The sequence below is a fragment of the Nicotiana sylvestris genome, chromosome 6, assembly GCF_000393655.2.
Source record: "Nicotiana sylvestris chromosome 6, ASM39365v2, whole genome shotgun sequence".
NCBI classification, from domain to species: domain Eukaryota; kingdom Viridiplantae; phylum Streptophyta; class Magnoliopsida; order Solanales; family Solanaceae; genus Nicotiana; species Nicotiana sylvestris.
In genome coordinates, this window is record NC_091062.1 from 27,502,614 (window position 1) to 27,526,616 (window position 24,003).

The following is a 24,003-nucleotide window of genomic DNA, read 5'->3' on the forward strand; positions in this document are numbered from 1 at the left end:
CTTTCTGATTTTCTCAAATAGTAATTAAAACAAGAAACGTCTGTAGAATAGATAAACCAATCTCTGTGGGTTCGACATCTTTCTATACTATAAGTTGACAGAGTACGAGTTTAATTTATACACACGCCAGACACTCGTCAAATTTTTGGTGTTGTTGCCGGGGATTGGCTAAAGTCTACTACAGATTAATTGTTTTACTACTAATTTGAGATTTTTTTGTCTAATTATTTTAATTTTTCTGCAGAAATTTCAGAAAGTGTATGACCCGTTCCTCTTCTAGAGAACTAGTCAAATATGATCCTGAAATTGAAAAATCCTTGTGGTTGTTGCGGAAAGAAAAAACCTCACGATCTCAAATTCTCACATTAGAGAAAATGGAGAATGAAGAACTCAATAACCAACTTCCACCACATCAAGTAGAAGAACAGTTTGATGAGGTTGCACCACGACGTGATAGAATACTCCGTGATTATGCAAGGCCAAATCATTTTGAAGGAGAATCAAGTGTGAGGAGACCACCAATTGTAGCAAACAACTTTGAAATTCGCACAGGCTTGATTCAAACCATTCAACAGTCATGTCAGTTTACTGGTGATGTGAGTGAAGATCCTCACACCCATCTAATTGTTTTTCTTGAATTAGTTGAAACTTGCAGGTATAATGGAGTCACAATAGACGCTATTAGGTTGCGGCCTTTTCTTTTTTCATTAAAAGGTGAAGCCAAAACATGGTTGCGAAGTCTACCAAAATGTTCCATTACAACATGGGACCAAATGACCCAAAAATTTCTTAATAAATATTTTCACCTGCAAAAACATTTAAAATGAAGCAAGAAATCAATAATTTTATGGAGACAGATTCTGAATCTGTATACCAGGCATGGGAAAGATTAGTAGCAATGTTAAGAAAATGCCCACATCATGTTATCCAAGACCCTGACATTTTATATATTTTCTATCACGGTCTTAAACCCTCTGCTAGAAATGTAATTGATGCAGCATCAGGAGGATCAATAATGGGAGAAACTATTGTAGAAGCAATGCAATTGCTTAATGAGATTTCAGAAAGTGTTGTTCAATGGCCCTCAGACAGAATGATTATCAAGAAAACAACAGGAGTAAATCAAGTTGAAGCTTTAAATTTATTGACTCAACAAATTGCGACCTTAACACAAAAAGTTGAGGCTTTTCAGGTAGGTGCTCACACATTATCCCAACTTGAGAATTGTGATGTTTGTCAAGGTAATTATCCAAATTATGAATGTCAAGCTTCAACACAAAATAAGAAACATGTAAATATGATTGGTTATAGAAATAATTACTCATTCGGTAGTCCCATGGCACAAAACAATCCAGGATTTCAATGGAGTAATCGTAATGGTGCTGAAAATCCTTAAAGATTTTTATAATCAAAAGCGGCAGGTACAGGGACCACCTGGTTTTCAAAATCAAAATATAGGGCAACAAAGATTTCAACAATATCAGCAGCAGCCTCAAAGAGCTCATCAACAAAGCCTTGAAGACCTGATGTACAAATTCATCAAAGCTACTGACGAGAAGGTTGAAAGTCAACATTCAGCTATCAAGAATTTGGAAATTCAGGTAAGCCAATTAGGAACCCTCATGTCTGGACAAATTCAAGGTGCTCTACCAAGCAACACTGAGAAAAACCCAAAAGAACACCTCAAAGCCATCTCTCTACGATCAGGTAAATCTCTTGATGATCCATATGCAGATAGAGAAGGAAAGCCACAAGAAGTGGAAAAGGTAAATGAAGGTGAGAATAAAATAGAATCTAAGTTTCTAAAAGAACAAAAGGATAAAAGTAAAAATGTACTAGAAAATGAACTTATAACAAATCCTCACTCTGTACCTCTCCCTTTTCCCCAAAAGATGAAAAGAGAAAACCTTGACAAACAGTTTTCAAAGTTTTTAGATATTTTGAAGCAAATTTACATTAACATACCTTTCACAGATGCTTTCACCCAAATGCCTTCATATGATAAATTTCTCAAAGAAATTTTGTCAAGTAAAAGAAAATTGGAAGAAGTTTTAGTGGTTAAACTTACAGAAAAATGTAGTGCTACACTTCAAAATAAGCTCCCACTGAAACTTGGTGATCCAGGAAGTTTTACAGTTTCCTGTACCGTGGGAGGTATTCACTTTGAAAAGGCGTTATGTGATTCAGGTGCTTCAATAAATCTAATGCCGTTTTTAATTTTTAGGAAATTAGAACTTGGTGAAATGAAAGATACTAGAGTGTCTCTTCAATTAGCTGATCAAAGTACTAAGAGACCAAAAGGAATTATTGAAAATATCCTTGTTAGAATTGACAAATTTGTATTCCCAGTAGATTTTATAGTGCTTGAAATGGAAGAAAATACTGAGGTACCATTAATTTTAGGTAGACCACTTCTCGCAAGAGTAAGAGCAATTATTGTTGTTCATCAAGGACAATTAATATTGCGAGTTGATGAGGAAAGAGTAATATTTGATATGCAGAAAATAATGAAATTTCATGGGAATGAGTCATCATCATCTTGTTTTCAAATTGACTTACTAGATGACCTTGTAGACGAATACAAAAATAATCAGTTAATTATTGATTCATTGGAGAGATGTTTGGCTAGGTCAGGTATCGTAAGTGATGATAACCCCGTAATTAGAGAACAAGCTGAAATTCTAGAAAAAGAGTCAGAAAATGAGAAAGTCTCAGAAGAAAGAGTTCAATTAAAAATTGAACTCAAAGAACTTCCCTCTCATTTAAAATACGTGTTTCTTGAACCTGAATTATTTCCAGTAATCATTTCATCTTCTTTGACCATAGAACAAGAAAGCAAACTGATTGGAGTCCTGAGAAAACACAAAACAGCCTTAGGGTGGACTATAGCTGATATCAAAGGAATCAGTCCAGCTATTTGTATTTACAGGATTCTTATGGAGAATGATTATATGCCAATAGTCCAACCCCAAAGGAGACTAAACCCAACAATGCAGGAAGTCGTCAAGAAAGAAGTGGTGAAACTTCTACTAGTAGGTATCATTTATCCAATATCTGACAGTCCTTGGGTGAGTCCTGTACAAGTAGTACCAAAGAAAGGAGGTCTGACAGTAATAAAAATAAAAATAATGAACTCATACCTACTAGAATAGTCACAAGATGGAGAGTCTGTATTGATTACAGACGACTTAATGATGCCACAAGGAAAGTTCATTTTCCTTTGCCCTTTATTGATCAGATGCTTGAAAAAGTTGTAGGCCCTGGTTTTTACTGTTTTCTTGACGAATATTCTGGATATAATCAGATACCAATTTCTCTAGAAGATCAAGAGAAAACCACATTCACATGCCCCCAAGGTACGTATTCTTACCGAAGAATGCCATTTGGACTATGCAATGCTCCTGCTACATTTCAGCATTGTAAGTCAGCAATTTTCTCAGATATGGCTGAAAAGTCTCTTGAAATATTTATGGATGATTTTACACTTTTTGGTAAGACATTTGAAGATTGTCTCTATCATTTAACTTTGGTGCTTAAAAGATGTGAAGAGACAAATGTAGTTCTTAATTGGGAAAAATATCATTTCATGGTAACATGGGGAATTATTTTAGGACATAAAATTTCTACTAAAGGGATAGAAGTTGATAAGGCTAAAATTAATCTAATAGCATGATTACCCCCTCCTACCACTGTTACAGGCACTAGAAGTTTCTTAGGGCATGCAAGTTTTTATAGAAGGTTTATAAAAGATTTTTCAAAAATCTCAAAACCTCTGACTAACCTACTGATGAAAGATGTGAAGTTTGAATTTTCAGATGATTGCAGAAAAGCATTTAAGATTCTCAAGAAACATTTGACTAATGCTCCAACTGTTGTTTTTCCTAATTGGAGCGAACCATTTGAAATAATGTGTGATGCAAGTGATATAGCAGTTAGAGCGATATTGGGACAAAAGAGATTCAAGATTTTCAGGCCTATTTACTATGCTAGTAGAACACTTAAAAAAAGCTCAAAAGAATTATGCTGCAACTGAGAAGGAACTACTAGCAGTAGTATTTGCATTTGACAAATTTCGTTCCTATTTGATAGGAACAAAGGTTACTATTTATACTAATCATGCAACTTTAAAGTACCTCTTAGCAAAGGAAGATGCTATACCTAGGTTGCTAAGATAGATACTCCTTTTGCAAGTAATTGATCTTAAAACAAAAGATCGAAAAGGTTGTGAAAATCAGGTAGCTGATCATTTGTCCCTTATGGAAAATCTTCCTACTGAGGTAGAAGATATCAAAGAGGGATTTCCCGATGAACATATATTTTCAATCACAACCGTTATAAATCGACCACCTTGGTTCGCTGATATTGCCAACTATTTGGCTGGAGGATGGATTCCAAAAGATCTTTCTTATGAACAAAAGAAAAAAACTTAAAAAAGAAGCAAGACATTATTATTGGGAAGATCCTTACTTGTTTAAATTTTGTGCAGATGACATAATTAGGAGATGTGTGCCGGAGACAGAATGAACAACATCTTAAGTCACTACCATGATGGGGTTGTAGGAGGACACTATAGGGGAAGAAATATAACAGCTAAAGTACTTGAAGTTGGATTTTTCTGGCCTACTCTATTCAAAGATGCAAGAAATTATGTCACCATTTGCGATAAATGCCAGAGAATCAGTAACATTTCAAAAAGGGACGAAATGCCTCTTAACTCTATTTTTGTGTGTGAAATCTTTGATGTTTGGGGCATTGATTTTATGGGTCCTTTTCCTCCTTCAAACGGCTTTGAATATATTTTGGTAGTTGTTGACTATGTTTCAAAATGGGTAGAAGCAATTGCTACTAGAAAAAATGATGCTCATATTGTTTGTGCTTTTCTCAAGAAAAATATTTTTTTTTAGCTTTGAAACTCCACTAGTTATAATAAGTGATTAAGGAACTCATTTTATAAATAGACAATTTGCTAGTTTGTTACTAAAATATGGAGTAACTCATAAAACAGGAACCTCATATTATGCTCAAACAAGCGGGCAAGTAAAAGTTTCCAACAGAGAATTAAAAAGAATTTTAGAAAAAAACTGTTGGTTTTTCTCAAAAAGATTGGCCTTTAAAATTGGATGATGCTTTATGGGCATACAAAACTGCTTATAAACTCCCATAGGCACACCTCCTTGTAGACTAGTTTTTGGGAAAACTTGTCATTTACCTGTGGAATTAGGACATAAAGCATATTGAACTATAAAATTGTTAAATCTAAACTTGCCAGATGCAGGTAAAAATCGTCTATTGCAGCTTGATGAGTTGGAAGAGTTCAGGCTTACAGCATATGAAAATGCTAAATTGTTCAAGGAAATGACAAACAAATGGCATGACAAGCTCATCCGCCATAAAGATTTTAAAGTTGGAGATCATGTTCTGTTGTACAATAGCTGATTCAGATTATTTCCAGGAAAGTTTAAGTCATGCTAGACAGGACCATATACAGTAACAGGAGTGACCCCCTATGGTGCTATCGAAGTACAACATGCAGATGGGGGAGACAAATTCAAAGTAAACAGTCATTATTTGAAGCCTTATATCAGCAGATTCTTCGACAAATAGGCTTCAACAATCCCTTTTGCCTAATTTTTAAAATAAGTCGAGCTGGCAACGTTAAACTCAGAACTATTTTCTTCCCCTCTATTTAATCGTTAAAGTAATCATTAGTAGTAACATATAATGTTTCCTTTTAGTATATATATATATATATATATATATATAAAATAAAATTAATTTTTTTTCTTATAAAAAAAAGTTTTAAAAAATAATAATTGCATGTTTGTATTGTATTATATATATGTGCGTATGTAGTATGTATTAATTTATTTTGCCATGATAAAGAAGCACTCCCCTGATTTCAACAATGAAAGTTTTCTCCTATCATGAAAAAGAACATATTCTTTTCCATAATCTTGTCTTTGTTATATGAGAGAAACCTTGAGAAGCCAAGAAAAAGGAAATGAGGCCAGAATCGAAAAACAAAAATCAGGGAAGCTCCTTTATCTCCTTTTACTTTTAATTTATTTTTCATGAGGACACGACATTATTTAAGCTAGGGGTTAGAGGAATATGTTAGTTATATATGTGTTTCTTTTAAGTTTTTTTTTCCGGTTAAATAGAAATAAAAAATATGTATATTTTATAACTAAAAAATGTGTTTTTAGTAAACTATAAATTTAAAAAAAAACTAAAAAAAAATTGAGTTGCCTTATTCGTAAGGCAACTTATTTCATGTACTTCCATGGATTTCTGGTTCAGTTCTTTGCCATGGTCGTAATATTTTGAACTGAACATTTTTTAGGACTTTTAGTTGTTTTAACTTGTTTTGGTAAATAAGTTGGCTAAACATGATTTGACTTGAAAAGCATGACACTTAGAAAAGATGAATCTGATTAAGTATCATTCACAGGTTTTATGATCACTTTTCTAAGCTCATGCTAACTTATTGGTGATTAAAATCATAGTTTTTGTTGGCCCAAGTGTATTGTGCGGTTAGCTTATATCTAGAACTTGCCTTGAATGTGGATTGAGGAGAAATTCTAGGTAAATCTTTGACTAAAGAAATGAACGTAGGCTTTCTTTGTTGAGCCATAGCCTAAATTGACCTACCTTAATGATTTTTATCCCTAGTTAGCCCAGTTGAGCCTATATAAATTATCTCTTATTTTGTTGGTCACCAAGCTTTAACCCTTAGCATGTTTGTTGTTATGACTTGTTCTTTGTTCACCCAATTCCATTTTGGGTACTTTAAGAATTGATCTGAATATAAAAATCTGGGTGTGATGTGTAATTGCAAAAATAATTGGTGAAAGAATAATTGTTTGAGGTTGTTGATCTTTTGATATGTTGTTTTACAAAAAATTAAAAATAGAGTTGCTTCTGAATTTAAAAAAAAAAAAACAAATAGCAACAAAGAAAGTTGGCGACTCCAAAAAAAATAATAAAATTTTTGAAAGAAATGACACAAAACAGAGGTTTATTGTTTAAATGAGATGAAAGGCAATTGTACTTAAGAAATAAAATAAATGTGTAGTGCTCATAGGGAATTTGAGTCACTATTATCTATATATATCCTACTCATCCCTAAGCCTACTTTACCACCTAAAAGTCCTACATGATCCTATTCAGAGGTACTTCTTTGTTGAGAGTGAGCGTATTTTTTATCTCTGCCCTTCTTTGATCCTATGTCTATATATTATGTGATATATGGGCATCTCTCTTCATTCAGTGAGACACACTTGGATTAGAAAATATTATGATTTCAGTTCTCAATAGGTGAACAAGAGTACATTTGAAAGTTGTTCGAACTCGTGGATTGGTCTTAGTTAATTCTTCTCGGCCAAAACCTCTCATTATTTCACTTAAGTGTTTAGTTACTATGTTCATTTATTTTCTTTTCTCGAGGACGAGTAAAAGTTTAAGTATGGGAGAATTTGATAAGTGCATTTTACCAGATGTTAACCACATAATTTCTCTCATAAAAATATATAAATTATCATGTTTCCTCCATATTCTTAACTTTATATTGCAGGAATATTATAGCAGAATTATTGTGCGCAACATGAAAAAGGAAAAATAAATATTCAAGAAAAATACAACAAAGAAGTATAAGATCGAGCTATGATTCATTACTACAGTGACAGTGCACCAAATCTAGATTTGCCATTGAAATCTAGCACCAAATCGAGAATTCGAATTTTCATATCTGCAAATGCAAATCTGCCATGATGAAATCGACGAAATCTAAACTTAGAATGACGAATTCTCATATCTGTAAATGCAAAATCTAGATTTGCCATGGATATCTAGTACCAAATCGAGAAGTCATCATGAAACTTTCTTATACAAGAAGATGTTGCCCGATCGGAGAAGAGCATCGCAGTAGAGAGAAAACTTGGAGCTAGAAGTCTGAATCCAAATTCTTAATAAGCTTCTCTATTTTATTTCTTTCCCTAGTATCGAGTTATTTTTTCTTTTAAATCACTATAGTGGTTTAGTTGTTATTTCTAAATAAATTTCAGTGTATGAAATTACTCTAGTTCCTACTTTTAATTAAATAGGAGGAATTATTCTTCTTGAATATTTCTTTCTATTTTCTTATTTAATGGACAAGAATATTTCCATTGTTAGTACTAGTTCCAGTATGGAGTAACTTTTCTTGTGTTGGGAGAAAGACGAATCTTAATATTTTTATATAATAGTAGATATTATTCCTCAAATTCACATGTTTGAGCTAGAATTTATTTAACTTTTATCTGCTTTTATAGTTAGAAGATATTTAATTTATTAACATCTATCTATCTTGTACTACATATTAACTGTTTATTAATTCTACAATCGAGAGAGGCAGAAGAAATAATATAATTAAATGTAGTATTGATAAATGTTAATATTTATTCAGTAACATCTATCTCTTTTATGTTATAATTAATTTTACACTTATTTGTAATTGAGAGAGGCGAATGGTGTAATAATCAGTTATAACAAGTAGGACCGAAAGAGACTTACTATCAAGAGCATGTTTTAGTTCAATCATATATTTCTGGTTCTTTAGTATTACTATTTTGAAGATTAATTTGTATAACCGAGAGGAGTGCGGTTAATTATTCAACTTGAGTAATAATATATATTTGTAATCTTGAGAAGCATTTATACATTTTTGAGAAATAGAAATTGAAGAATAATAATTCTACTATATAATAGAAATATTAAGTAAAGTCAAGATCCCAACACCGTTTATTATATTTGTGAAAAATAAAATATTTTCTACTGCTCTATTTATGAATTTTTAGTTAGTTAATTTACAACTCAACTCTTTCTGATTTTATCAAATAGTAATTAAAACAAGAAACATCTATAGAATAAATAAACCAATCTCTGTGTGTTCGACATCTTTCTATACTATAATTTGACAGAGTACGAGTTTAATTTATACACACGCCAGACACTCATGAATGACTCCCTCTTGATTGATTCTGATTTCCTTGATTTATGGGTTGATTGCAAGATTTTCTTATAAAATCCTAAAATTCTACTCGTCTGGTTAAATTGACTGATTCCATTTCCATATTTGATGTGGTACTTCATTCTTACTAAATCCTTTTCTTAATTGGTCTGTTATGTACTTAGACCCAATCATATGGTCTATACTTTTACAACCCCTTATATGGTAAAAATCAGTCTTTCTCAATTGATTTTCTTTCCTTGGTTATCCCTGTTGATTTCCGTTTAAGCTGTGATTCCTTGATTAAAGGGGAGTACTTGTATTAATTGGATTCTAATTGTGATTACTTCCATAATTATGCTAAACCTTTACTTGTTGTCTTATTTTCTGCCTATTTTCAAAACTATAAATACCCTAAGTCTTTCATTAATAGACATGAACACTTGATTTTCAAAACTACCTCTCTAACTAAAAATCTCTGCTCTCCCCTCTCTCTTGTGCTATTGTCACGACCCTAAACCCGGACCCGGCCATGATGGTGCCTCTCGTGAAGACAAGGCCAGCCAACTATTCCCAATTTTATGTTAACAGTTAAACAACAAGAAAACAGTCTAACACATGATTTAATAATACTAAGTAGCAGGTAATATCATAATATGCGGAAGGACAATCCAACACAGCCCTAAACTGGGGTGTCACTAGTCATGAGCATCTATAAATCCTACTACAAATCCGATAAATCTATAAACATTACAATTGTCTGATCAGTAATTGAAATGATAAAGAGGGAGAAACACGGGTCTGCGGACGTCAAACAGCTGCCTCGTAAACTCCGAATGTCCGCCGGGAGCTCTCAACTCGCACTGGCAGGATCAGCAACGCTCGAATCTGCACACATGGGTGCAGGAAGTAAAGTGAGTACTCCAACTCAGTGAGTAACAAATGTAAATAAAGACTGAAAGCAAGAAATCGCGTAAGGCACATAACATTCTATAATGAAGCAGTAAAACCATTTAAAATCAGTAAATCAATGAAAGATAGGTAAAATCCTTTAACTCAAATATAGTTTCATGAAAAGACTTATTTAATAATTAAGAAGGTAATTGACAGTCAATTAAAAAAATTAACACATATAGGTTCGCCCTTCGGACACAGTATCAGCAAATCCGCCCCTCGGGCAACATCTCAGAATAGTACCAGCCCCTCGGGTAATCACATAGAACAATACCAGCCCCTCCGGCTCAATCTCACATCACAATGAGTACCCGTACTCACTGGGGGTGTACAGACTCCTGGAGGGGCCCCTTACGGCCCAAATGCAATATCAAGCCACCTCGTGGCATCATCACTAGGCCCTTGGCCTCATATCAATCAAGCCACCTCGTGGCGTACATATCTCAGGCCCTTGGACTCATATCAATCAAACATTTCCTTACAACATAGGCCCTCGGCCTTACTGAGTCAAAATCCTCATAAGCCACTCGGGAAATAGTAAAACATGATTCTCACCCAAAAATATCGTTTAAAAGATCATGTAAGTGTTAAAACAGAGTAAACATGGCTGAGTACCAAAACAATGAAATATAACATGACTGAGTTCAAGTATAAAGTCAAACCAGTGAGGAAATAATAGTAAAAATCCCCGAAGGGTTGAAATAGTTGGCACAAGGCCCAAATATGGCATTCAGCCCAAATCATGATGATAGCAAATAGGTTTCAGTCAAATACGCGGTAAAATAGTCATTCGGGACGGACCAAGTCACAATCCCCCACAGTACACAATACCACGCTCGTTATCAAGCGTGTGCGTCACCTCAATATAGCGCTACAATGTATAATCCAGGGTCTCAAACCCTCAGAACACCATTTACAGTCATTACTCACATCTATGCGGTCCGAACTCTATTCCGCGATGCCCTTGCCTCTCGAATCGGCCTCCGGATGCTCCAAATCTAACCAAGATTAGTACAAAACCATCAAAACGTGCTAAGGGAATAAAGCCCACTCGAAAATATCCAATTTTCATGAAAAATTGCGAAATTGGTCAAGCCGACCCTCGGGACCACGTCTCGGAATTCGACAAAATTTACAAAACTAGAATTCTCATACTCTCACGAGTCTAACCATACCAAAATTATCCAATTCCGATACCATTTGGTCCTTCAAATCATCATTTTACCTTTTTGAAAAGTTTCACAAATTTTCTTCCCAAATTTCATCCCAAATAATGAATCAAATGATGAATTCAATGATAGATTCATATACTCTAGCCAAATCCGAGTTAGAATCACTTACCCCGATGAATTTCTTAAAAAACCTTCGAAATATCGCCAAAATCCGAGCTCTCTAGGTCAAAATATAAAATAAAACTCTAAACCTCGTATTTATAGTGCACCTCCTGGATTTCCACCACTGCTGACCACGGTGGAGCACCACTGACCGCACAAAAACCAGTGCTGTCCGCGGTGGATTTGACTGCAGTGATAAGCTTTACTATTTTGGCCATAACATTCTCTACAAATGTCCGAATTGTGATTTCTTTACCTTTCTGAAAACTAGACACGAAGGGCTACAACTTTTGTGTTTGAATCATCTCAAAAGTCCTTGTAAATCAAAAGATATAAGCTTCTGAAATCAGACCAGCGAAACATTCCTCACCGCGGACCGCACTGGATTTTGTGCGGCCGCAAAGGCCCCACCGCGGCAGCACAAAATCTTGTGCGGACCGCACTGGTGGGTTCAGAGGTCTGCAACTCCTCTGGACCTGCAACAGCTATGATTTTAGGCCTAAAACATCCCGGAACCTACCCGGAACTCACCCGAGCCCCCGGAACTTCAAATCAAATGTATCAACACATCCCATGACATCATTCAAACTTGTTCAATACTTCGGAACGCTCACAACAACACCAAATAACCAATTTAACATAGGATTCAAGCCTAAGAACTCCAAGATCTCTTAAATTATGCTTTCGATCAAAAAGTCTATTAAACCTCATCCGAATGACCTGAAATTTTGCAAGCACGTCGCATTCAACACTACGGAGCTACTCCAACTTTCGGAATTCCATTTCGACCCTTAGATCAAAATCTCACTATCGGACCGGAAACTTCAAAAATTCGACTTTCAGCATTTCAAGCCTAAATTAGCTACGGACCTCCAAAACATTATTCGATCATGCTCCTAGGTCCCAAATCACCTCCCGAAGCTATTCGAACCATCGGAACTCACATTTGAACCCTCTAACACATAAGTCAACGTCCGATTGATTTTTCCAACTTAAACTCACTCTAAAGAGACTAAGTGTCTCAAACCTTGCCAAACCATTTGTGAACTCGATCCGACCAAGCCTATACCATATAACACTGGTAAACAAAGCATAACGAAGCAAAAATAGGGAAAACGGAGTGGTAACTCATGAGATGACTGGTCGGGTCGTCACATCCTCCCCAACTTAAACAAACATTCGTCCGCGAACGAATTAAGAAACATACCTAAAGCCTCAAACAAGTGAGGATATCTGCTCCTCATCTCCCGCTCGGTTTCCCAGGTAGCCTCCTTCACGGGTTGACCTCTCCACTGCACTTTCACTAAAGCTATATCCTTTGACGTCAACTTTCGAACCTGACGACCCAAAATTACTACTGGCTCCACATCATAAGTCAAATCATCATCTAACTGAACCGTGCTGAAATCCAGAACATGAGATGGATCCCAAATATACTTTCGGAGCATAGAAACATGAAATACCGGATGCACAGTCGATAAGCTGGGTGGCAAAGCAAGCTCATAAGCCACCTCCCCAATCCTCCGAAGCACCTCAAAAGGCCCAATGAACCGAGGACTCAATTTACCTTTCTTCCCAAATCTTATAACACCCTTCATGGGTGAAACCTTCAACAGAACCTTCTCGCCAACCATGTACGATACATCCCGAACCTTTCTATCAGCATAGCTCTTCTATCTTGAGTGCGTTGTACGAAGCCTCTCCCGAATCACCTTCACCTTTTCTAAAGCATCCTGCACCAAGTCTGTCCCCAATAGCCTAGGCTCACCAGACTCGAACCAACAACTGGGTATCTATACCGCCTACCATACAAAGCCTTATATGGGGCCATCTGAATACTCGACTAGTAGCTGTTGTTATAAGCAAACTATGCAAGCGGTAGAAACCGATCCCATGACCCTCTGAAATCCATGACACAAGCATGCAACATGTCCTCGAATAACTGAATAGTACGCTCGACTATCTGTTCGTCTGAGGGTGAAAAGTTGTGCTCAACTCAACCTGATTACCCAACTCTCGCTGCACAGACCTCCAAAACTGCGATGTAAACTGAGTGCCCCTATCTGAAATGATGGAAACTAGGACACCATGCAAATGAACAATCTCCCAGATATAGATCTCTGCCAACTGCTCTGAAGAATAGGTAGTATGCATAGGAATGAAGTGCACAGACTTGGTCAGTCGATCCACAATCACCCATATAGCATCAAACTTTCTCAAAGTCCATGGAAGTCCAACAACAAAGTCCATAGTGATCCTCTCCCACTTCCACTTGGGAATATCCATCTGCTGAAGCAAGCCACCCAGTCTCTGATGCTCATATTTCACCTGCTGAAGACACCGAGCTACAAATCCCACAATGTCTTTCTTCATTTTCCGCCACCAATAGTTCTGCCTCAGATCCTGATACATTTTCGCGGCACCCGGATGAATGGAATACCGTGAGCTATAGGCCTCCTCCAGAATCAACTCCCGAAGCCCATCCACATTGGGCACACAAATCCAGCCTTGCATCCTCAACACCCCATTATCACCAATGGTCACATCTCTAGCATCATCATGCTGAACTCTATCCTTAAGGACAAGCAAATGCGGATCATCATACCGGCGCTCTCTGATGCGATCATATAAAGAAGACCGAGAAACCACATAAGCCAATATCCGACTAGGCTCCGAAATGTCTTACCTCACGAACCGATTGGACAAGTCCTGAACATCAACTGCAAGAGGTCTCTCCCCAACTGGAATATATGCCAAACTCTCCATACTCACCGCCTTTCGGCTCAAAGCATCGACCACCGCATTGGCCTTTCTCGGATGGTACAATATAGTGATATCATAATCCTTAAGCAACTCCAACCATCTACGCTGCCTCAAATTGAGATCCTTCTATTTGAATAAGTGCTGGAGGCTACAATGATTAGTAAACACCTCACAAGACACGCCATAAAAGTAATGCCTCCAAATTTTCAACGCATGAACTATGGCAGCCAACTCCAAATCATGAATAGGGTAGTTCTTCTCATGGAGCTTCAACTGACGAGAAGCATAAGCAATAACTCTACCCTCCTGCATCAAAACACAACCAATACAAACTCTCAAAGCATCACAATACACAATATATGAACCTGAAGCTGATGGCAAAACCAACACTGGAGCTATGGTCAAAGCTGTCTTGAGCTTCTGAAAGCTCTCCTCACACTCGTTCGACCATACAAATGAAGCACCCTTCTGATTCAAGTTGGTCAAGGGCGATTCGATAAATGAGAATCCCTGAACGAAACAGCAATAATAACCCGCCAAACTAAGAAAGCTGCGAATCTCTATGGCTAAGGACGGTCTGGGCCAACTCTGAATTGCCTCTATCTTCTTCGGATCAACCTAAATACCCTCGCTGGACACCACATGCCCTAAGAAATCTACTGAACGAGCCAAAACTCACACTTGGAGAATTTTGCATATAGCTTCTCCTCTCTCAATTTCTGCAACACAACTCTCAAGTATTCCGTGTGCTCCTCCTGACTACACGAATATACCAGAATATCATCAATGAAGACTATGACAAACAAGTCAAGATAAGGCCAAAACACATTGTTCATCAAATGCATAAATGCTGATGGGGCATTGGTCAACCCAAAAGACATCACCAAGAACTCATAATGAACATATCGGTTCCTGAAAGTTGTCTTAGGAATATCCAAGTCCCTGATCTTCAACTGGTGATAACCTAAATGGAGATCAATCTTGGAGAACACTCTCGCTTCCTAAAACTGGTCGAATAAATCATCAATGCGAGGCAAAAGATACTTGTTCTTAATTGTTACTTTGTTCAATTGCCTATAATCAATGCACATTCTCATAGTGCCATCCTTCTTCTTCTTCACAAATAGAACCGGTGCCCCCAAGATGACACATAGGCCGAATGAACCCTTTATCAAGGAGTTCCTGAAGCTGCTCCTTTAACTCCTCCAACTCCGCTAGTGCCATACGATATGGCGAAATAGAAATGGGTTGAGTGTCTGGCACCAGGTCAATACCAAAATCGATATCCCTGTCTGGTGGCATGCCCGGCAGGTCTGTAGGAAACACATCGGGAAAATCCCTTACAACTGGAACAGAATCAATATTGGGAGTCTCAGCTCCGACATCCCTCACAAAGGCTAGATACGAAAGGCAACCCTTCCCAACCATATGTTAGGTTTTCAAGAATGAGATCACTCTACTGGGAACATAATCAGTCATACCTTTCCACTCAATCCGTGGCACACCTAGTATTGCCAACGTGACTGTCTTTGCATGACAGTCCAGAATAGCACGACACGGAGATAGCCAATCCATGCCCAAAATGACATCGAAATCCACCTATACAATAATAAAAGATCTACACGGTCTCAAGACCCCCCAATAGTCACCACACAAGACTAGTACACAAAGTCTACAACAACGGTATCACCCACCGGGGTAGATACATGAATAGGTGAAGCAAGAGACTCACGGGACGTACCCAAATAACGAGCAAAGTATGATGACACATAAGAAAAGGTGGAACTAGGATCAAATAATACAGAGTCATCTCAGTGGCAGACTGAAACAATACCTGTAATAACAACATCTGAAGCAATAACATCAGGTCTGCCTGGAAGTGCATAGAAATGGGCCTGACCGCCACCTGATCGACCTCCCCCTCTGGGGCGACCCCTAGCTGACTGGACTCCACCCCTAGTTGGTTGGGCGGAAGGTGGTGAGGTAACTGGCGCTGAAACCGATGAGTTACCCCTCTGCTAAGATAAGATCGCAAGATGACGAGGGCACTGCCTCCATATATGACCTATCTCACCACACTTATAACACTCCTAGGTGATGGAGAAGGGGACTGAAGGGAACTCCTCGCACCGGAGTGACTAACAGATGCACTTGGCATAGAAGAGCCCTGTACTGATGGAGCACGAGTCGAACTCTGAGTTGGAAGGGCCCTAAGTGATGACTGGCCCTGATGAGAACTATGAGAGCCATGACCCGACGATGCCCTACAATAACATGGGCGAGCTGGCTGAGCATGCCTGAATGGATGGCCTCTGCCGTGCTGAAACTGATCTCTCAAAGGAGCACCACTATAACTACTAGATCCTCAAGGACTCTTGGCCTCCCTCTCCTTTTGCTCCTGGCAACGAACAGACTCAATCTCATGGGCAATATCCACAACCTCCTTGAAAGTAGCACCAATCACCCTCTCCTTAGTCATGAGAATGCGAAGCTGATAAGTGAGGCCATCAACAAACCTCCTGATCCTCTCCCTATCTTTCGGAACCATCCAAATAGTATGACGAGTTAACTCAGAGAACCTCATCTTGTACTGCGTCACAGTCATCTCTCCCCGACGCAACCACTCAAACTCCCTACGCAGTTCCTTTCTGTGATACTGCGGCACATACTTCTCCAGAAAGAGAACAGAGAACTGCTGCCAGGTAAGGGGTGCTGCACCAACAGGCCTACGCCTCTCAAAAGCCTCCCACCAAGTAAAGGCAGCCCCCAAAAACTGAGAAGTAGTGAAAGCGACCCCGCTGGTCTCCAGAATACTCGTTGTACGAAGTATCCTCTGACACTTATCTAAGAAACCCTGGGCATCCTCGCCCTATGCACCACTAAAGGTCGGAGGCTGCAGTCTACCAAACCTATCCAACCTATGTTGCTCATCCTCCGGCATAGCAGGAACTACATAGTCTTGAGCAGCTGCTATCGGCTGGGTTGGGTGTGCCCTCGGCCTCTGAAGTCCCTGCACAACCTGCTCATGTGTGTGAGTGGCGGGGGTCTAATTTCCACCCCCAGCCTGAGAAGTAGCTGCGGCTGTAGTGGCTGAAACCGCCTGAGCTAGGCCAGTGCAAATTGATAAGATCTGAGCCAAGGCCTCCTGAAGACCCGGAATCACAATGGGCACAACTGGTGCCTGAGCTGGTGCTGCATAAGTGTCCATAATTGGGACCTGATCCTGAACTGAGCAGCTGGTGGATCTGCAGGTGTTGCCTTAGCTGCTCTGCCCCTACCACGACCACGGCCGCATCCACGGCCTCTGGTGGCCATAGCCAGTGGTACTGATGGTCGTCCATCCTGACCGGTAGCGCGTGTCCTCACCATCTGTGAGAGAATAGAATAACAGAAGTTTAGTACTTGGATAAACAAATTCGCACGACAAGAATTTCAAGAATATGAAGTTTTTCCTAAAGGTACTGTAGCCTCTCGAGGATAAATACAAACATCTCTGTACCGATCCGCGAGACTCTACTAAACCTGCTCATGACTCGTGAGACCTATGTAACCTAGGCTCTAATACCAACTTGTCACGACCCTAAACCCGAACTCGGTCGTGATGGCACCTCTCATGAAGACAAGGCCAACCAACTATTCCTAATTCGATGTAACAGTTAAACAGCAAGAAAACAGTCAAAAACATGATTTAATTATACTAAGTAGCAGGTAATATAATATGCAGAAGGACAACCCAATACAACCTTAAACTGGGGTGTCACAAGTTATGAGCATCTATAACTCCTACTACAAATCCGATAAGTCTACAAACTATTACAATTGTTTGATCAGTAATAGAAATGATAAAGAGGGAGAAACACAGGTTAGCGGACGTCAAACAGCTACCTCGTGAACTCCGAATGTCCGCCGGGAGCTCTCAACTCGCACTGGCAGGATTCACAACGCCTGAATCTGCACACAGGGGTGCAGGGAATAAAGTGAGTACTCCAACTCAGTGAGTAACAAATGTAAATAAAGACTGAAAGCAAGAAATCACGTAAGGCACAAAGCATTCTATAATGAAGCAGTAAACCCATTTAAAATCAGTAAATCAGTGAAAGATAGGTAAAATACTTTCACTCAAATGTAGTTTCATGAAAAGCCTTTTTCAATAATTAAGCAGGTAATTGACAATCAACAAATCCGCCCCTCGGGCAACATCTTAGAATAGTACCAGCCCCTCAAGCAATCACATAGAACAATACCAGCCCCTCGGGCTCAATCTCACATTACAATAGGTACCCCCGCTCACTGGAAATGTACAAACTCTTGGAGGGGCCTCTTACGGCCCAAGCGCAATATGAAGCCACCTCGTGGCATCATCACTAGGCCCTTAACCTCATATCAATCAAGCCACCTCGTGGCGTACATATCTCAGGCCCTCAGCCTCATATCAATCAAACGTTTCCTCAAAACATAAGCCCTCGGCCATACTGAGTCAAAATCCTCACAAGCCACTCAGGAAATAGTAAAACATGATTCTCAGCCCAAAAATATCGTTTAAAAGATCATGTAAGTGTTAAAACTGAGCAAACATGGTTGAGTACGAAAACAGTGAAATATAACATAACTGAGTTCATGTATAAAGTCAAAACAGTGAGGAAATACCAATAAAAATCCCCTAAGGGTTCAAATAGTTGGCACAAGGCCCAAATATAGCATTCATCCCAAATCATGATGATATCAAATAGGTTTCAGTCAAATACGCGGTAAAATAGTCATTTGGGAGGACCAAGTCACAATCCCCAACAATGCACTACCCCACGCTAGCCATCAAACATGTGTGTCACCTCAATATAGCGCTACGATACACAATCCGGGGTCTCAAACCCTCAAAACATCATTTACAATCATTACTCACCTCTAAACAGTCCGAACTCTATCCCGCGATTCCCTTGCCTCTCAAATCGGCCTCCCCATGCTCCAAATCTAACCAAAATCAGTACAAAACAATCAAAATGTGCAAAGCCCAATTTACATGAAAAAATTCCGAAATTGGTCAAACCCGACCCTCGACTCATGTCTTGGAATTCAATAAAATTTACAAAACTAGAATCCTCATACTCTTAGGAGTCTAACCACACCAAAATCATCCAATTCTGATACCATTTGGTCCTTCAAATCATCATTTTATATTTTTGAAAGGTTTCACAAATTTTCTTCCCAAATTCCATCCCAAATAATGAATCAAATGATGAATTCAATGATAGATTCATGTACTCTATCCAAATCCAAGTTAGAATCACTTACCCCAATGAATTTCTTGAAAAACCTTCGAAAAATCGCCAAAATCTGAGTTCTCTAGGTCAAAATATGAAATAAAACCCTAAACCTCATATTTATAGTGCACCTCCTATATTTCCACCACTACTGACTGCACAAAAACCACCGCTGACCGCGGTGGAGTACCGCTGGCCGCACAAAAACCAGTGCTGTCCGTGGTGGATTTGACTGCAGTGATAGGCTTTAGTATTTTTGCCATAACTTTCTCTACAGATGTCCGAATTGTGATTTCTTTACCATGGAAACTAGACACTAAGGGCTACAAATTTTGTTTTTAAATCATCTAAAATCCCTTGTAGATCAAAAGATATAAGCTTCCGAATTCAGATCAGTGAAACTTTCCTCACCGCAGACCGCACTAGATTTTGTGTGGCCGCAAAGCCCCCACCGCGGCTGCACAAAATCCTGTGCGGACCACATTGGTGGGTTCAGAGGTCTGCAACTCCTCTGGACCTGCAACAGCTATGATTTTAGGCCTAACACATCCCGAAACCTACTCGGAACTCACCCGAGCCCTCGGGACTTCAAATCAAATGTACCAACACATCCCATGACATCATTCAAACTTGTTCAAAACTTCGGAACGCTCACAACAATATCAAATCACCAATTTAACATAGGATTCAAGCCTAAGAACTCCAAGAACTCTTAAATTATGCTTTCGATCAAAACGTCTATCAAACCTCGTCTCAAATGACTTGAAATTTTGCAAGCACGTCACATTCAACACTACGGAGCTAATCCAACTTTCGGAATTCCATTCCGACCCTTAGATCAAAATCTCACTATCGGACCGAAAACTTCAAAAATTCGACTTTCGGCATTTCAAGTCTTAATTAGCTACGGACCTCCAAAACAAAATCCGATCACGCTCCTAAGTCCCAAATCACCTCCCAAAGCTATCTGAACCATTGGAACTCATATCCGAGCCCTCTAACACATAAGTCAATATCCGGTTGACTTTTCCAACTTAAACTCACTCTAAAGAGACTAAGTGTCTCAAACCTTGCCAAATCCTTTCCGAACTCGATCCTACCAACCTGATACCATATAATATGGGTAAACAAAGCATAACGAAGCATAAATAGGGAAAACAGAGCGGTAACTCATGAGGCGATTGGCTGGGTCGTCACAGCTATTTGTTGCTATTAGCCGGCTGCAAGCCAAGGCTTATCATTTGTGCTCTCTTGTTCTTTCATTTTTCTTACTTCTCTCTTCTTTGGTGTGTCCTAGTTTTAATTTAAATCCTCAAAAAGAACAATATGCTTCTCTTATTGTTTCAGTTTCTCCTATTTCTAGTATGCTTATACTTGTGGTTCTGTTGTGAAACTTGTAGTTAAGTTACATTATCAGCATGTTGTTATGTCTCCCCTTCCCTTTAGATTAATGTATTCCTTTATGTGTGTTTCAAAGCATGCCTTGTCAATTATCTTTTACTTACTGTGTACTTACCATCTTATGAATCCCCAAATTCCTATTCCCCTCTATGTGTTTATGTTCTTCTTGACTGGTTTGCGATTATGCCAGTGTTAACTATTTCTGAGCATGTACAAACCAGTCCTAAGACCCTTACTGGGTTATGTGTTTGCAGTCAAATGTCTTTGTGTCCCAAAACCCTTGACCCCTATGTGACTACTGAATTCATTTGGATTTTGTAGACTAGCTCTGTGTAATCCTATCTTAAAGTGTTTGAGCTTTGTTCACTACTCTACTTCTTTTCAAACAATCTTTGTTGCTTTACTAATAGCTTTCAAAAACAGACTTTCTAATACAGTGCTTAATAAACCTTTTTTCAACTTGTATCCTGCACTTCCACTTTACTCTTGATCAATAGGTTCTGCCCACTCTAGTGTGTGTACTACCTTGGGATCCTCTTGAGAGCCCTATGAACTCTGGCATACTGAGGCTGGCCTTTCCACACTACACTGGTTCAATTCTTGTTTGCTAAGTCTAGGTGTAAGCATTGCCCGGGGTCCTTGAGACCCTTAGGGAACTTTGATGCACCTAGACTCTGATTTGTCTATAGAATTGAGGCTTATGAGACCATTGGAGGCTTTGGGAAAACTTGGGCCTAATTGCAGGCTCCCTATAGAATAGCTTCTTGATTTTCTATTTTACTTATGTAATTCATTCATTGGCCTGTAATAATTTGTAAATAGATATTTGAGGTATTTAGTAAAAGGGTGGGTGGATGTATACTTTATGGGGTAATATGGGTAAAATCCTGATCTTAGGATCTTATTTTTAAAATCTTCCTGCTTTACTCAATAGAAAACATGCTCATAGGGTTTTACTCTTTTAAAACTAACTGCTTTGCCTAATAAAAATCATGCCTATAGGATCTCATTTTTAATTTCGTTTGCATCAAGTAGAAATCATGTTCCTAAGGTTCTGCATTTTGTTATGTTAGAAACCATGTTTATAGGTTCCAAATAATCATGTCTTAAATCAGTAGATGTCATGCCTATTATACTCAATTCCAATTCAGTTTTAATGAGCATTCTTGTATATTGCTGCAAATCGATTAAAGTCAGTAATCCACCTAGACATGATGCCTATAGGGATTCTACTCGCAATACTATCTGATAATTTAATTCGGCCTAATAAATCAACTTCACTACACCCTGTTCATTTTTTTTTAAAACTGGTCTTATTAAGTGTTAAACGTTTCCTGAAACAAGCTCTTTCACAATTGCCTCAATCTCATTAGATATCATACCTATCGGTATTAAAGGAGTCTATTTCAAAAAGCCTACTTGTTTCTGCATTAACATAGATAACAGTACTGCATATAAGCAAGCCTTAGGGCGCTTTAAAAAAACTACATTTCCTTGAAGCTGTTTCTGTTGTTTAACGTTTCTGATTCCAATAAGCTTTTAAAAAAAAGAGTCCCTAGGCAACTACTAGGTTATAACTTCTGGGTATACAAGTTTTTGTCTATTTCTACATATTCACTTAGATATCCTGTTTTAGGACATTAATTAATAAAGACCTTAATTGTGTTTGAGTCGTGCTGCTTGTATGTTTACTTGAGGAGGAAACTATGAGCCTCCTATTTGCTCCCATTATATGTGAAAGTCCTAAATGTTTTGACTGTCACTTTAGAGTTTTCGCCTTTCTAAACCTTAGGGGTACGTCTAGAACTACCTATAGGTAGAGGTCCTAACCCTTTTCGGGACCATTAAGAAGGGACGGATAGCAGCACGCAATAGGAATCAGTGACCAAACACTCGCTTTGCATGACCAATAAGGGGATGGGAAGGGTAGACATGGGATATGATGACTACGCATTAATGTCACGTGTAGCCCCTCATTGAGGAGTATTTACCGGACATTGTGTGGGGTGATCCTATAGGATAAACAACCTAGGACCCCTCTTTACCAAATCTTCTCTCTCTATTTAATCTAGTTAAAACCTTTATCTTGCCACTTGAGTTATCTAACGTGCTTTACTTGAAACTTATTTGATTCAACTCTTTATATGGACTAATTTTTAAATATAAGTTCGGTCGGGACCCACAGTTGTGGACCAAGAGGGGTGCCTAACACTTTCCCCTCGAGGTTACTTCGAGCCCTTACCCTAATATCTGGTAATGCAAACCAACTCTGAGTTAATCGCTCTAGGTGGCCTAACGCACCATAACCCGTTAGGTGGGGACTCTTCGAATACCCAATTCCTAAAAGAAAATGAGGCATTACACCTCGTGAATGTCGAAACCCGGACCTCTTACCCTATCAAAAAGGGGAGGGAAAAAAGGGGTGCGACAATTGTTTTTACCACTGTTTGGGTGAGGAAAGAGTGATAAAGTACGAAGGGCGATACCATGCACATTCATACTTATGCATATGGTGAGGAAAAAGTGATATAGCACGAAGGGTGATGTCGTGCACATTTTATTGATATTGATGCATATGGTGAGGAAGAGAGATAAAACACAAAGGGTGATGCCAAGTACATTTCTAATATTCATATGGTAAGGAAGAGTGATAAAGCACGAAGGGTGATGTCGTGCACATTTTCATTATTGATTGCATGCGAGGATTGAGAGTAAAATCACGAAGGGTGATGTTTTGCATTCATTGTCAGTTATGATTTCTTGTTGCTATCGGTTCAAGTGCCTTAATGGTTTCATTCTATTATTTCTGTGTTTCCTTATGTTGGTATTCCCCATAGCATGTTACCCCTCCCCATTACTTTCCGATTAGCTGTTATTACTGTTATTCTGTTAGATATTGTTTAACTACAGGTTATGTTGTTTGTTGTATCCTAGCCTCGTCACTACTTTATCGAGGTTAGACTCGACACTTACTCAGTACATAGGGTCGGTTGTACTAATGATACACTATGCACTTTTTGTGCAGATCCCGATACTAGAGCATACGGACCATATTTAGAGGTTGCTTCCTTCAGTCCAATGAAGACCTGAGGTACTCCTGCAGGCGTCCGTAGGCCTTAGCGTCCCCTTCTACCCTGTTTCTTTCTGTTCTTATCTATTTTAGAGACAGACGTGTATTTTTGTTGTTCAGACCCTATTTATAGTGTTCGTAGATAGTACGGGAGATTAGTTATGGGTGAAGAATTATTATGGGTCTCGTAGTGTATTAGTTAAACTGTTAAAATTCTGTTATTTCGCATTTCTATTT

General features: G+C 38.6%; 1 protein-coding gene across 1 annotated transcript; it reads left to right on the forward strand.

Moving 5' to 3' along the window:
- The first annotated feature begins 823 nt into the window (after window positions 1-823).
- Window positions 824-4,033, forward strand: LOC138870396 (uncharacterized). The gene is made up of 4 exons (XM_070148198.1): window positions 824-1,241; window positions 1,333-3,068; window positions 3,305-3,491; window positions 3,816-4,033. Exons 1-4 carry the CDS (start codon window positions 824-826, stop codon window positions 4,031-4,033), a joined length of 2,559 nt encoding a protein of 852 aa, XP_070004299.1.
- The last annotated feature ends 19,970 nt before the right edge of the window (window positions 4,034-24,003 follow it).

Coding starts and splice junctions, on each gene's coding strand:
- LOC138870396 (XM_070148198.1), top strand. CDS start 824: ATGAAGCAAGAAATCAATAATTTTATGGAGACAGATTCTGAATCTGTA. Junction 3,069..3,304: donor CAATATCTGACAGTCCTTGG/GTGAGTCCTGTA, acceptor GGATATAATCAG/ATACCAATTTCTCTAGAAGA. Junction 3,492..3,815: donor GGATGATTTTACACTTTTTG/GTAAGACATTTG, acceptor TTGAATTTTCAG/ATGATTGCAGAAAAGCATTT.